Source organism: Sturnus vulgaris, chromosome 16 (assembly GCF_052056855.1).
Source record: "Sturnus vulgaris isolate bStuVul1 chromosome 16, bStuVul1.hap1, whole genome shotgun sequence".
Taxonomy (NCBI): Eukaryota; Metazoa; Chordata; class Aves; order Passeriformes; family Sturnidae; genus Sturnus; species Sturnus vulgaris.
Genome location: NC_142258.1, coordinates 14,834,636 through 14,849,093, shown reverse-complemented (window position 1 = coordinate 14,849,093; position 14,458 = coordinate 14,834,636). Strand labels below are relative to the sequence as shown.

General features: G+C 59.3%; 2 protein-coding genes across 5 annotated transcripts in view; both read right to left on the bottom strand.

Moving 5' to 3' along the window:
• Positions 1-818: 818 nt before the first annotated feature.
• Positions 819-13,966, bottom strand: RHOT2 (ras homolog family member T2). Of its 3 annotated transcripts, none has more exons than XM_014888516.2 (19): positions 13,895-13,966; positions 13,535-13,593; positions 12,576-12,657; positions 12,447-12,490; positions 11,171-11,224; positions 10,763-10,815; positions 9,990-10,098; positions 9,503-9,604; positions 8,806-8,904; positions 8,299-8,407; positions 7,913-8,033; positions 6,800-6,884; positions 5,605-5,750; positions 5,424-5,524; positions 5,222-5,352; positions 4,736-4,816; positions 4,460-4,582; positions 4,110-4,312; positions 819-2,544 (listed from the first exon to the last, which is right to left on the bottom strand). In XM_014888516.2, exons 1-19 carry the CDS (start codon positions 13,929-13,931, stop codon positions 2,427-2,429), a joined length of 1,857 nt encoding a protein of 618 aa, XP_014744002.1. In that variant the 5' UTR covers positions 13,932-13,966; the 3' UTR covers positions 819-2,426. The 3 variants fall into 3 exon arrangements, with proteins under 3 accessions (XP_014744002.1, XP_088030735.1, XP_088030736.1); XM_088174609.1 differs by having other exon boundaries at positions 13,535-13,588; positions 13,895-13,964; XM_088174610.1 differs by lacking the exon at positions 10,763-10,815 and having other exon boundaries at positions 13,895-13,962.
• Positions 13,967-14,055: 89 nt separating this feature from the next.
• The window catches only part of WDR90 (WD repeat domain 90), a 32,618-nt gene continuing 32,215 nt past the window's right edge, over positions 14,056-14,458 (bottom strand). The window contains exon 42 of one of the 2 annotated variants that reach the window (XM_088174633.1): positions 14,056-14,437. In XM_088174633.1, coding sequence (XP_088030759.1) covers positions 14,280-14,437 — 158 coding nt within the window. In that variant the 3' untranslated portion in view covers positions 14,056-14,279. The remainder of the gene's footprint in view (positions 14,438-14,458) is intronic. The other variant, XM_014888492.2, reaches the window with a different exon arrangement.

The window sequence follows — 14,458 nt, the reverse complement described above, 5'->3', positions numbered from 1 at the left end:
GTGCTATTAATACACATCAGGGCACGTGGGCCCACACTCCCGTGGGATCCAGCCTGGTTTGGAGTCACCAGGGAGGACCGCGTGTCCCGCCTGCCTTGGAATCGCCTTCTCTGCCCGGCACGGCAGCACCAACTGTGTCCCCCCATCCCTGTCCCCTGACTGGCCGTGTGGGAAGGGTCTCCTCTCGACCCCACAGCCCAGAGGGATCCCTCACATGTGGGAGCAGTTCCACCCCACTCAGTGTCAGTGCAGAGGCTCTGGAAAACCCTTTTCTCTGGCTGCGCCCACCTCCCCTGTGCCCAGCGCCCGTGGCTGAGGCTGCAGAGACAGAAATAGCTGAGGGAAAAGCTGCCATGGGAAAACAGGAGCAGGGAGGGGAGGTGGCACAGCCCTGGGAGAGGTGGGAGCAGGGGGAAAGTGTCTGTAGGGGAAGTGGGGAGCCCCAAACCCCACACGGGGATGGGCACAGAGATCCACAGATTCCAGGGCAGCCAAAGCCTCCCACGTCCCATGGACCCCGGGCACAGAGCCACGGCATCCATCACCTCCTTGCCTGTGTTTTCGCCCTGGCTGGCACTTGTTGCACAAGGATCTGTGTCCCCAAGCACCAAGGAGCCCTGGCCAGCCCCAAGCCTCGTCCCACCACACCAGGCTTCTGCTCCTGCCCTAAATCCCTGTAAGTGCCCTCAAACGGGGCAGCCCAGGCTCTGGGGGTGGCCCTGCTCCCACTGCAGCCCACAGAGGCCCCAGGCTCTGTGCAGCCCGGGCTGGGATGAGGCTCCTGCTCCCCACGTGACACAGGGCACTGTGTGCAAGCGCAAGGTGTGTAAAAATTTATTTTGCTGTAGAGAACAAATCTAAAACATTAGAGCTCCAGCAGATGTGGAGCAGGGAGACACCAGGCATGGGCCCAGCTGGCAGAGCCACGCACAGTGGGCACAGAGAGGGACGTGAAACACGAGGGATGAGGCCCTGGCAGTGCCAGGGACCAGGGGCCAACCGTGAGTGGGTGCCCGACTAGCAGAGGAGCTCCAGCACAGGCAGGGACACCCGGCCAGCCCTAGGGACAGTAGGATGGGGACACCACCCTCTGGGGCTGTCCCTGGGAGAGACACTGGTCCTGCTCAGTGATTTCTCCACCCCCTCACTGGCTCCAGAGCATGATAAAACATTTAAATAGACAAAACACAGAAAAAGCAGCTCTGGGTGCTACCTAGGAGCTGCCCCCACAGCTGCAAGCAAAGAGACCAACCCTGAGCGTGCTGGGGAAGGCCAGGCTGGTGACACAGCCAGGGGCTGATCCAGGGAGGACAGGAACTCAGGGATGGGTGCTGGTCTTGCTCTTTGGAACCTGCAGACAGGGACACTGTGGGGCTTTGTCCCCAACGGGAGCTGAGCTCAGCCTCAGCAGCTGAAACCAGCTCAGGTGTGGGCAGGGGACAGGAGACAGGACAGGAAGGAGCTTCCAGTGAAGCCAGGAGATGCAATGCCCAGAGCCTCGCTCTCTGGATAGAGCCCCACAGAGAGGACAGCAGGACACAAGGCCTAGGGCACAGTGTGGCATCAGCTCAGTGATAGCGCTGCCAGGGAAAGACTGGGCACACAATGGGCATCCAACACCCTCCCAGTCCTTACCAGGGCTCCCAGAGCCCTGCAAATACTGGTGGCCATGAATACTGGTGGCCAGGGGTGGGGAGGGGACGGGCCATACAGGAGGCAGGAAAGGAGAGTGGATGGACCCACAGCCTGGCATGCTACAGGACTCACAAGATTTTTGTGTAGAAACAGCAGAAAGGAGCTCAGGACAAACCCTGGTTGTCACTGTCCCCACTCAGCCCGGGACAGCAGCCACTGTGTCCCAGCATCAGGGGCCAAACACTGGGCCTGGGGGTGTCAGTGCCTGGCCCTCCCTCCCTGGCTGCCTTTCCCAGCACTGGCTGAGGGAAACCAGGACAGGAGATGGAGATGTGCCCCAGGGAGCTGCAGCCATGAGCTCATTTGACAGCTCAGCTGCTGCTGGAGCTCCCAGAGGCAGAATTGAGGGCACCAGCACAGCCCTCTGGGGAGGGGATGTGCCCAGTCCAACAGACACCAAAACACTCACGTTTGAGCTTAAAAACAAGCGTTAAAAAAAACTGGAAAAAATAAAAGATGAGGGCGATCCTCCAGCTGCTGGTGAGGCAGAGCCCTCCTGGCAAAGCTGCCTGCCCTGTGGCCACAGGGGCCAGGAGGCCACAGGCTGAGGCTGGCCAGTGCCAGGGATGGATCCTGCTGGTGCTGGGAGGTCTGGCTTCACTGGTCCTGCAATCCAAGCCGGGGGCAAAGGAGGATTTCCTACCAAGGGCCAGCTTGAGACAGGCCCCTCACTGGGCGTCGCTGGGGATGGGGAGCTGGTATCACAGGGAGGACGGGGTGGAGGGTGGCTCTCATTTGTTCTTGGCCAGTAGCCGGTAGAGGGTGAAGCCCACCAGCGCTGTCACCGCCGCCCCCAGCGCCACCCGCAGCCAGAAGGACGCAACTCCCAGCTCCAAGGCGTTCAGGTGGCTGCAAGGAAACACAGGAGAGGCCGGTGAGTGTGGCTATCCCTGCTCCTACCCCACACAGGGAGGCTGGGGGTGCCAGGGGGTGAGCCCAGCACTGGGGGAAACAGCCCAGGGAGAATCGGAGAGATTCCCCTGTCCCTGCAGGTGGAGCACTCATCACCCCACGTCACCATCAAGCCCAGGAAGGGCTGTGGGACGGATGTGCCTGTCCCCTCCCCTGCCCTGGAAACAGCTCTCCAACACCTAAATAATTAGACAGGTTATCTGCCTTTCTAGGTCAAGCTGCCTTTCCAACTCCCAGTGCACGGAAAGCCGGGATGCCACCACAGGGACACCGGTGACAGAGACCAAAGGGCAGCGAGGGACAGGGCCCGGTGCTGCCCCAGCGTACACATTCCCTTCCCAAACACGTGCTGTCCTGCACTAATGTGCTCCTCTCTCTCCTTCCATCCATAATTCATTCCCCACTACATCGGGGGAGCACAGCCAATCCCCAGCCCTCCATTACGCTGTTATTTATTTATACCACATACCCTAAGATATATTAAGAATATTTAAATTTTAATACTGCAGAGGGGAGGGAAAAAAAAAGCGTCAGCTCTAAAAATAAAGTTGTTTATTGAAAAGAAGCTGGAGGGAAAACTACTCACTAGTAATCCCATCCTGCCTCCCAATGCTCCCACACGTTCTCCTCGCCAGGGCTCAGCCCCTGGAGCTGTGCTCGCCCTTCCCAGCCCTGGAGCACAGCAATTCCACTCACAGGGATCCTCCTCCCTGCCCACAGCCCCCCTCACCCCCTGTGACCAGCCTGGTGCTGTTTCCAGGCCCTCTGGGGGGCAGTTCCTCCCAAAGGGAGGCTGTGTGACAGAGGTCTCGCTTCACTGACCTCTTTTTCAGTCTGATCCATCTCATCGGGAGAAAATAGCTGCCACCCCCCCCGTGGGCCTTGGCAAACTAAGCTGGCTACTCCTCTTCAGCATTTTTTATCTTAGGCTTCAAAAATAAACACTCCTGTGGCAGGATCTATCTACTAAATCTGCCAGAGATATACACACAGGCAGAAGAAAACCTCCCCCCTTTGCAATTAGAGGAAGAAGTGGCTTTTCTGTTTCAATTATTTGTATAAGCAGATCACAGAATCACAGAATCCTGGAATGGTTTGATTGGAAAGGAACCTTAAAGCCTGTCCTATCCCATCCCCCTGCCATGGGCAGGGACATCTTCCACTATTCCAGGTTGCTCCAAGCCCTGTCCAGCCTGGCCTTGGACATTTCCAGGGATCCAGGGGCACCCAGAGCTTCTCTGGGCACCCTGTGCCAGCCACCCCCCACCCTTCACAGGGAACAATTCCTTTCCAATATCCCATAATATCCTGTCCTCCTTCAACTTAAAGCCATCCCCCCTTGTCCTGTCACTGCATGCCCTAGATGACACCAAGATCACTTGATGACAACAAAAGCTGCAAAGAAACGAAAGCAAAAGCAATGTGGCAGAGGTAGGGCTGGGACACAGGCCCCTCCCCAGGCTGTGCTCCCAGCAGAGCCCCTCCATGGGAAGGATACTAACGGGAAGGTGGCAGCAGTGGCCAGTTTGGTGTAGACAGCAGTGCTGGGTGGTCCCTGGCTGTGGCAGGAGAAGAGGAAGGGTGGAGGGAGGCAGTGCTTGTAGCAGAACTCGGCTGGGAAGAGGCCTGGCTGCTGGCTGGCTTCTGGCAGGTCTGTCTTGGAGGCCACGAAGACACAGGGGATCTGGCTGTCCAGGTAGTGTTGCTGCAGAGACAGGGAAACCCCAGCCAGGGGATCAGGACCAACCCCTGCCGCCAAGGCTGATGTCCCCCACTCCCCTGGTGAAGTCAAATAGGAAGCCTGAGGTCACCCAGGACTCCTGTAAAGTCCCCCAGGGTCCCTGCCAGCTACCTTATAGATGCTGGCACAGTAGCTGAAGGATTTGGGGTCGCTCAGGCTGTAGATGAAGCAGGCGACGTCACAGGCTGTGTCCGACGGCTTCGTGAACGTGGTGTCAGCACTGACCTCACACAGCTGGAGCAGAGGGGACAGGGGTGTGGTACAGCAGCGTCCCAGGGGCTCAGCTGTTCCTCAATCAGCACATGGACAGTGCCAGCACAGCCACAGCCCAGCCCCGTGTGCCAGGATATGGGGACACGGCACAATTCCCTGCTCTCCCACACTTACTATGAGGTACTTCTCCTGGCCATTGACCTGCACTGTGTTGATGGTGTGGAGGGATGGCTGTCCTGGGTTCTCCCTCTGGGCCTGTCACCAAGGAAAACAGTCTCAGGTAGTGGAGACACGAGCAGTGCTGCGTGAGGGACAGTGTTTCACTGCCCCAAGCCCTCCTGGCCTGACAGCTACCTGAAGGGCAGCCAGGGCCTGTCATGAGATGTGGGGCTGCTCCTACAGGCAGGGAAAGTCAGCATTGCTGTGGTCAGACTGGAGAAAGACACAGCCCCTCGGGACAAGCAGAGGGAGCAGCCCCACTGCATCAGCCAGGATGAAGGACACCGACACCACCAGCACAGAGGGGGTGAGAAGCATGCGCAGGGAGGGGGCCTGGCCACAGGCAGGGAGGTGCCACCAGGGGACAGATCGCTCCAGGAGCCCCAGCTGTGCCTCCTGCTCCACCCTAGGAGCATGGCCAGCCAGGGAACAGCCACTCACCGCCAGGCTCCTGCCGAGGAAGGCCTGCAGGAAGGCGGACTTGCCTGCGCCCCGTGCTCCCAGCACCTTGCACAGGAAGACATTCCTCTGGGTCTGCCCTTTCTCCAGGTCAATCCTCTTCTCCCGGGTCACTGGCAGGAGAGAGGCTAGTGAGAGCCAGGAGGGACCTGAGCTGTGACAGAAGGGGAGGGCATGGCTGTACCTGTGAGGGCTTGTGTCTGGGAGTCCTGCTCCGAGAGGATGGGGTAGCCCAAGTAGCCCAGACACTCCAGGCAGTGCCGTATGTCCAGGTAAGCCACGAGCCTGGAGAGACAGAGCAGGCCAGCAGGGTGAGCAAGGGCTGAGGGATGTGACCAAGGGCCAGGGAGAGGGACTGAGCTTACGTCCACTGGCAGAGGAATCCATGCAGGGAAAGCAGGCCTTTATCAGTGGTGCATACCGTGTTGTAGAGCTCGGGGCCCCAGGGCACGCAGGGGAACACACTGAAGAAGTTCTGCAGCTCTGTGTGCGACAGGGCTCCATCCTGGTCCTGCCAAAATACAGGGAGTCACCAGGGGAGGCAGGAGCCAGCCCTGCCACAGCAGCCACCTCCCTGCTGTGGAACATCACAGGGATGCTGCCAATGGCAGGAATCGATCGACCGCAGCAAGGCCGGAGCTGGGCGAGCTCACAGAGCCTGTGCCTCAGGGACTGCCAGCACTGCACAACAACAAACATGTTTTGGGATTGCAGCTGCAACCAGGCACGACCTGTCCGTGCCCACCCCACAGCCCTGAGCTGCTGTTCCTGGCATTCCTGGAGCCAGCTGTCCCACAGCAGCCCGCATCAGTCCAGCGTGGCCTTCCAGAGGCCAACTCAGCACTCAGGCTGCTGTGCCTGAAGGGAACCTGCTGGCAGCTGGGCACCCAGGGATGCACATCCATCCAGTTCTGCCATTCCCCATGGCCACAGAGCTGACCTGGATACACAGGGACGTGTGTCCACTCTCTGCTGCCATTCCTGAGCCACTCCCCATTGTCACAGAGCTGCCATACCCAGATGCACATCAACATCTGAATAGCCAGTCCGAGCAGGTGCATGCAGATCCAATACATCCCTTCTCCCCCTCTCCAAGAGCCTGAGTTTGGCACAAATGTGTTGCTTTCTCTCCCTCTCTCCAGCCTGGCAGCCCTCCACCAGGCTGGCAGATGCTGGTCCATGGCTGCTGGCCAGCAGCTGTGCCCGCTTTCCTGCCTCCCTGCCCACTTTCCTCCCTGCTTCCCTGCTTGCTGCAGCCAGGCACTACAAGGGCCGTGCCAGCCTGATGCCAACTCAGACCCCGAAGTCTAAACTGCCCTCTGGTCAAGAGCAGTGACCACAACCCCACATCCCTGATAGGCCATTAGACTACCTCCAGCTCACTGTGGCCACTTTCTGCTCCCAAAACCTCCAAAGGGGGAATGCTGTGGCCGAGGAAAGCCCTTCCCCAGTGCTCTGTGGGCTCCCTGGCACAGAGAGGTGGTCAGGAGAGCACCTGTGCCCACGTGTGCAGGCCCAGAAGAGCATCCACTCCCCTGGAGCTCCTCCCCTGCTGCCCACCTTGTCGTGCTTCTCAAAGAGCCTCTGCAGGAACTGGTATCCCAAGTGGTTGAGCTCTGTGGAGCAGCCAGGGGGCACACGGAACCTGTTGGGGAAATCATGGAATGGTTTAGGTTGGAAAACCCCTCTATGATCGAGTCCGACTGTTCCAACACTGTCAAGACCACTGCTGACCCATGTCCCCAAGTGCCACATCTACATGGCTTTAAATCCCTCCAGGGATGGGGGGACTCCACCACTGCCTTGGGCAGCTGTGCCAGTGCCTGACCACCCTTTCAGCAAATAAATTTTTCCTACTACCCAACCTAAACCTCTCTTTTATCTTTCATACCTTATTCTCCAGTTCAGACACTCAAATCGGCCTCCTCAAGCCCAGAACAAAGGGCAGTGTGTGAGCACATCTCACTCAGAGGACACAGCTTCCCACTCCCTCCCTGCTCAAGGTCAGCAGTTGCCTCCAGGCCTGGTTATTCCTTGACACAGCCCCCTCATTTTGGGGAGAATCCCCTGAGGATGCACAGTGGCCTTTCCTTGGCACATCCCCAGCAGCCCAGAAGATGCTGTGCCCTTGCTCTGCCTCATGCCCAGGGCTTCAGTAGAGCACAGCAGTGCCCCAGGGTGCCATCCACCAGTATGTCCCTGTCACCTCCCTGCAGCCTACTCTCTGGGAAGAGGAGGAGGCAGCTCCCAAGCCAAACTCTTCCATTCCTGCCAGCTCCCCATCTTCAGAGTGGCAGGGAGCAGAGAAGAGACAGCAGCTGCACAATCAGCCGTGAGGGCCGTGCTGACAGCTCACTGCTCCCGACAGAGCCGTTCTGCCTCGCTCAGCCAGGGACAGAGCAGCCTACAAGAACCCTTTGCTGATGTCAAGGCAAGACTGGGATTTCATTCCCCACCTTCCTGTCGGCCTAAATCAGCAGGCCCAAGGCCTGCTGTACTTGTCCCCACTCCCACGTGTCAGCTCCTGCCCGAGGGGAAGGCGAGGACTGCGAACCTGACCCTGACCTAAGGGCCCACAGCAGCTCCTGGGTGCACGAAGGACCCAGCCAAGGTGCTGGGGATGCTGAGCCTTGCGGGGGGGAATGTGCCCCCTGCCCAGCCCTGGACACGCACTGTGGGTGCAGGTAATCATCTGTCAGCTCCAGCTCATCGTCGTAGCCGAAGCGGCGCAGGATGGTCCAGGTGGTTTCGTGCCGGCCCCGCTGGATGAAGAGGGTGTTGAGGAAGAGGAAGCCTGCAGGAGAGATCAGGGGGCTCAGCCACAGCGCAGTCAGTTCAGCCTCAGGGATCCACTTCTCAGCCATGCTTTCCCTGGGAAAGCAGACTACTGGGACAGAGAGATCTAGCAGCCACAGCAGGCTTGTTTTAATAAGAGGGACTAATTAGGCTTGGAATGAGAGCCAGGAGGCTCAGGCCAAGGACAGGGCCCCCTGGGATGTGCTGAAGGAGCTGGGTCCCCCCCATCCCCGGAAAGGAGCAGGGAGCCCTCGGGCTGTTACCGTTCAAGGTGAGGCCGTTGTCCTGCACCCCATCCGTCGTGTTCTTCCACACAACCATCTTCACATCCTCCAGGGCCTGGGGGGCCAGGGGGTTTCCAAAACAAGACTTCTGCCTCCCAAGAGAATGAAGACCACTGTCAGCAAAGCACTCAGAGAGCACAATCCTGTCTCACCAGATTCCCTCTCCCCTGGCAAAGAATGGGGTTTCAGGGAGGGAAAATCCACCCAGATCACGGATTTCTACCTGAGGCCTTGACCAAACCTCTGTTCTTCAGCATCCAAATAATTTAGGACTCTCAGCATCTCCAGAGCCTCCTGGTCTTCCCATGGCAGAGCAAACTTAGAAAGATGGAACCCTACATGCTCAGAGATGCACCCTGTGGTGCTTTAGCTGTGCCACAGAAACACCAAACAGGTACGGGATGGCTGTGCCAGGAGAGGGGCAGATGCCTGCTGGAAAGGGAATCCCAGGCCCTGGGGAACTCTTCAGCTCTGCAGCCACCCTACCTGGAAGTAGTTGAGCTCATCATCACTGAGGACCTGGTTGTTGTCCTGGTCTGACAGGTTGAAGATCCGGGTCAGTGCTCGAGCACAGGCGGGTTTGAGCTGCAAGGACCAACCATGGTGACAATGGCAGGACATCAGCCACAGCCTGGGCCTTCCTCCTGCAGCCCCACACACAGTGGGTTCCCTTCCTGCACTTCTAGACCAGTACCATAGCCACCTCGGAGGTGGGAATCATGGAATTATTAAGGTTGGAAAACTGCTCCAAGATCTGAATCCAGCTGTTCCCCCAGCACTGCCAAGGCCACCACTAGCCCATGTCCCCAAGTGCCACATACACAGAGCTTTCAAATCCTTCCAGGAATGGTGACTCCACCATTCCACCTGTGTCAGTCCCTGACCAGTCTTACCATGAAGAAATTTTTCCTAATATCCAATCTGAAGTCAGAGAGGACAATCCATGGGGAATTTTTCTTCCAGACCTTCCCTTCAGAACCAACACACAGCCTGGAGCATGATGGCTTCTGCCCCAACACACCCGAGTCTTTGCAGGTGTCTGTGTGCCCAGCTGGCTGTACTGGGCACAGGAGATGGGCACTGCTCCCTTGGCCTGTCTGTGCCAGCCCCAACTCTCCACTTCCATTCCAAAAACTCCAGCCCAGAGCAGTGTGCTGGGAAGGAGACTCGTCCAAGAGCCCACCTGCTTCTCCTCTGGGTCATAGAGCGGGGCAGTGGGGTGCAGCACAGCTTTCTGGGCGTAGTAGAAGAGCTCAGAGATGTTCTTGAGGTTCTTGGCAGAGCACTAGGGATTCAGAGGAAGAGACAGCCCTGATGAAAAGGGCAGGAGCTGTGCCTCAAAGCCCAGAGCAACATTTGTCCACCATGAGGAAAAATCAAAAGGGACAATCTCCTGGGTTTTGCTCTGGCTTTGCTGTGCCCATTCCACAGCCCCGGAACCAACAGGGCCAGTGTGGAGAGCCACAGAGGGCAGACACAGAAAGCTGCTCCTTGCAAGGGGTAAAGGACAGAAAACCCAAAGGACAGGCTCTCAACCCCTGGACACGGGGATCTGTGCACAGCAACATCACCAGGGCAGCTCTCCAGGAGCACAGAGGCTCCCTGACTCCCACCAGACCAGCACTCCAACCCCTCAGGGAGGCTCTGCACATCCCCTTCAGCTCCCTCACCTCCACACAGGTCTCAATCTCCGAGAACTGGTTCATGATGGGCAGGATGACCTCCATGGAGCTGCCCATCTGCAGGTCAGACTTGTTTCCCACCAAAATAATGGGGATTCTAGGAAATAGACAGAGCACAAGTGAGGCCACCCCTCTCCTGGTCCCAGCACTATCCCAGCCATTGGTGCTCCCATGGGCAGGTCAGGGAGGCCCCAAGTCTCCTCTGCAAGGTCCAGAGCAGCTTTCCTGCCTCCCATAGCCGGGAGCATCCATCTGGAGAAAGAGCCTGCCTGATCCTGCTTATGCTTTCACCCAGCAACAATATGTTGCTGCCTTTAATCCAGCACAACCTTCTGTCCAAGAGATCCACACACAGACTGAAGCTTCTGTGCTCCCAGATCCCCCTGGCAGCTGCCTCTCCCTGTCTGGCTGAGAAGAGATCAAGGGGGGAGAAGGATCCCTCCTCAGTGACCCCCTGCCTCAACTGATCTCTGGTGTAGAAAAGTCCCCATGTGCTTCTTCTCTAAGTGGTCTGGCCACAAGCCACCGTCCTGGAATGGCTTTGGTCGGGAGGGACCTTAAAGCTCATCTCATCCCATGTCCTGCCATGAGCAGGGACATCCCCATTAGACCACAGCTCCAAGTCCCATTCAACCTGGCCTGGACCAAATCACAAAGCTGGTTTGCTCTCAGCACCCTGAGAAGGAGGTGAGGGTGAGGGGCACCCCACAGCCCCCAGAATGCCCCAATTCTGCACCCACAGATCACACCCCACACAGTACCTGGATCCCTTTTCTATTCCCCCGTTCACCATGGGGATCCACTTTGTGCGAATCTGGAAGGTGAGCAGAGGGAAAGGGCTCTCAGCACAGGGTGGGGAGGGAGAGGCAGCTCCCAGGCAGGCAGGACCAGGGTCCTGCAGCCATCTGCTCCCTGGCATTCCCTCACACCAGCAGGCAGAGAAGGCCCAGAGATGCTGGATGCACCAGGATGCAACAAGCCTCTTGTCCTGTTGTGAGGGAGCAACCTTGGGCAGAGCTCAGCTTCTGCTTGCCAGAGTCTGACCCAAAATCCCACAGAGCTGGGGGCCATCAGTACGTGCCCACACCACAGGGCAGCACTGAAACCCCAGCACTGGCAACCCCCTCTGACCCTGCTGCTGGAGCGGGGCCATGATAGGGACCCATTACCTTGTCAATGGTGGCCTCCTTGGTGACATCATACACCATGCAGACCACGTTGGCCTGCAAGAGAAGCAGCAGAGAGTGATGAAGGGGTCCCTGCCACACTCATGGCAGCAAAGGATGCCGTGGCAGCAGGGGATGTTCGGTAGCAGGGGATGCCGTGGCAGCAGGGGATGTTTGACAGCAGGGGATGTTTGGTAGCAGGGAATGCCGTGGCAGCAGGGGATGTTTGGTAGCAGGGAATGCCGTGGCAGCAGGGGATGTTTGGTAGCAGGGAATGCCGCCTGAGCTGCCAGGGAAACACAGCGGCCGAGTGCACGTGAGCACGGACACGTACACAGCCCCTGGCTGGGTCGCCCTCTGCACGAGCCCACGAGCTGCTGGAGCAGCTCCTCTGCCTCAGGATCCCCCTCCCACACCACCCTTGTCCCAGCCCTCCTCCCCTCCTGACCCCGTGCAGATAGGGCCAGCACCGAGGCTTTGTCGGAAGCAGACAGGAGGGATCACTGGTCCTTTCAGGAGAGAGTTTAATGCTAATCCGAGGACACACAAGGGTTTAGGCAGGATTTCCTGGAGCCATTTAAAGCTTCTGTGTACTCCTGCTGTCTGGGTGGAGGGAGCAGGACCCCCATGCCCACCTCCTCAGCCGTGAGCCACCAGGGTTGGGAGATTAAATAGCTTTGCTCAAGTGAGAGAGATGGTTTTATTATACATAATTAAAAGGTCCTTATGTCTGCACAGTCAAGGTTAATCCCAGGGCAAAGAGCAGCTGGATCCACCCCAGACAGACAACTTAATTATTCCTCCATGGCTGCTCTGAGGGCTCCCCTCATCCCTCCCTGCTCAGTGCTCGCCAGGGGCTCCAGCTCCCAAATTAACTCCTCTGTGCCTCCGCTTCATCAGACAGCCACAGGGGTTTTAATGCAGGGAGCAGGGGTCTTGCCCAAACCCAGAAACTGCTTTTCCCTCTTCTGAGTCTGTGGGGAATGTCCTGAGGCTCAGAGCATAACATCTGCTCCACAGCCTCCTCCACCTCCCGTGGGCAGAGAGCTGCCCCCCGCTGCTCGCCTTCTGGAGGCTCCCCGGAGGGCTTGGACAAGCCACACACAACAGCTTACAAACAGAGCAGGATTAAACAAGCCTCTAAACAAACCAGGAGCATTAATCCGTGGATAACCAACTGCCTGTGCCTCTCTGGGTGGCTAAAGGGGAGGGGAGGGAGCAGCCATGTATCCCTTGGGGACCACAGTGTCCTGTTCCCATCCTGGCCAGCCTTGCTCACCTTGGCGATCTCCTCCTGCAGCTCCTCCTCCGTCTGCTCTGACTCTGGAAGGGGAATGAAGCCATCACCACCTGCCCAGGCAGGGGCACCCCTTCCTAATCTCCTCAGCCAGGCAGGGAAGGGCCCTACCTGAGTAGTCCACTATGTGTGTGGGGACCTTCTCAGGAGTGACATCGGCCGGGATCGTGATCTCCTCCGCCCGGGGGGGCACCTGTAAAGCCAGCAAACCCCATCCAGCCACAGGCAGCCAGCAGGACAGGTGACAAGGGACTTCAGATCCCAACATGGCTGCTGCCAGGGCAGGATGAGCTGTGGATCACAGATCGCTCTTGGCCCACCAGGCTGCAGCAGACCCCTGCACAGGCAGCGTCCTCGAGGTGGAACTTCCACCTGCCTCCCTCACACAATCTCCTGATCCCGATGGAGATAAGTCCAGGGCACTCCCTGGGCTCCTCTGGGAGCAGCGCTGAGTTGATTGTCTGGGCTGGGCTAGGAGCAGGGAAGGAGCTCGATGCCCATCACCATGGAGGGCACCAGCTGCTCATGGGCAGCAGGAGAAACCATCTGAGGCACAGGGAAATGTGCCTGGACAGACTGATGCCATTTCCCTATCCAAACTGTGCTGGGACAGCAAGCTGTGGAGGGACACAGGCTGGCTGGATGCTGCTGCTCACAGCTGGCCTGGCTTGGAGCACGAGAGCCATCTCCAGAGGGTACAACAGGCAGGGAATGGGGCCTGTCCCCTTCCAAGGGCTCTGTGGTGTCACCAGTGCTGGTGACAGAGACCCCCATCAGCAGCAAGTGGGGCCCTAGGAGGTACCAACACCCTCCTCAGGGCAGAAAGAGCTGCTAGGCAGGATCAGCTCCCAAGTCGGAATCAGAGCACAAACTGAGGAAAACACCACCTCAGCTGGAGCTCCGTGAGGTCCTCACTGACCTCATCTGAACCAGTCCCGCGGCTGTCACAGCCTCAGGAGCTGTAAGCACCTCCCAGCCACCCCCATCTCCAGCGGGGACACTGGGGACAGAGCTGTCCCACGCAGCGAGGGGCCCCGGGCTGGCGGTGTGCGCGTCTCCTCCACACTCACCTCTTCAGGAAACTCCTCTCCCACCAGAGCCATGATCAGGGACGTCTTCCCCACCTGGGCTAGGAAATAAAGGGAGGACGTTGACATTGGCACCGGCATGGCAGAGCTTGAGGGGACAGCGGCAGGTGGGAGCCACGACCGAAGCCAGGGCTGCTGGCAATGACACCCACGGGGCACGGGGCCACGGACGGGCCTGGTCTCTCCCCTCGTCCTGCCAGTGACGGGGGGGGGCCCACCTGGTCCCCACCTGCCCTCGCCCCTCTCCCGCAGGAGAACTCTCTCCCCCGGCATCCCCGTGCTCCCTCTCCCTTCCCGAGCTGGAGGAGCCTCCCCCTCCCCCGTGCCCCCCGCGCCCCTCACCCTCCCCGAGCAGGAGGATCCGCACGTCCCGTTTCATGGCGGCGCCACCGCCTCCCCGGCCCTCCCCCCCCCACTTCCGGCCGCACCACCGAGCGGCGGCGCAGAGCGGGGCAGAGCGGCGCGGCGCCCCCTAGCGGGGCAAGCACACCGAGACCTCCAGCGTTCGTCTTTCGATGGTTTATTAATGAAAACGGAACATTTAACGGCAACGAACGGGGCCGTGAAACACATTCCAGGGCCGGGCGGGGCCGCAGGCGGGCCAGCCGCCGCCGCCGGCCCCTGCAGCCGTGGGGGCGGAGGTTCGGGCCTGGTTGCGGCCGGAGCCGGGGCCTGTCCGGGGGCGGGCCCCGCTGGAGAAGCAGCGCTGGTCCAGGGCCAGCCCGGCTCAGGCGCCCGTGAGCTCCCACACGAACACGGCGCTGTGGGAGGCCGTGAGGAGGCGGCGGCCGGAGGGCGCGAAGCGGCAGAGGTGCACGGTGTCGTCATGGCCGGCGTAGTCCTGCGGGTCCCCGGCGGGGCAGGGCTGCAGCCGCAGCAGCCGGTCTGGGGAGAGGAGCGGCTCAG

Coding starts and splice junctions, on each gene's coding strand:
- RHOT2 (XM_014888516.2), bottom strand. CDS start 13,931: ATGAAACGGGACGTGCGGATCCTCCTGCTCGGGGAGG. Junction 8,034..8,298: donor CAACGGCCTCACCTTGAACG/GTAACAGCCCGA, acceptor TCTCTCCTGCAG/GCTTCCTCTTCCTCAACACC. Junction 4,817..5,221: donor TCCTCGGCAGGAGCCTGGCG/GTGAGTGGCTGT, acceptor CCTTGGTGACAG/GCCCAGAGGGAGAACCCAGG.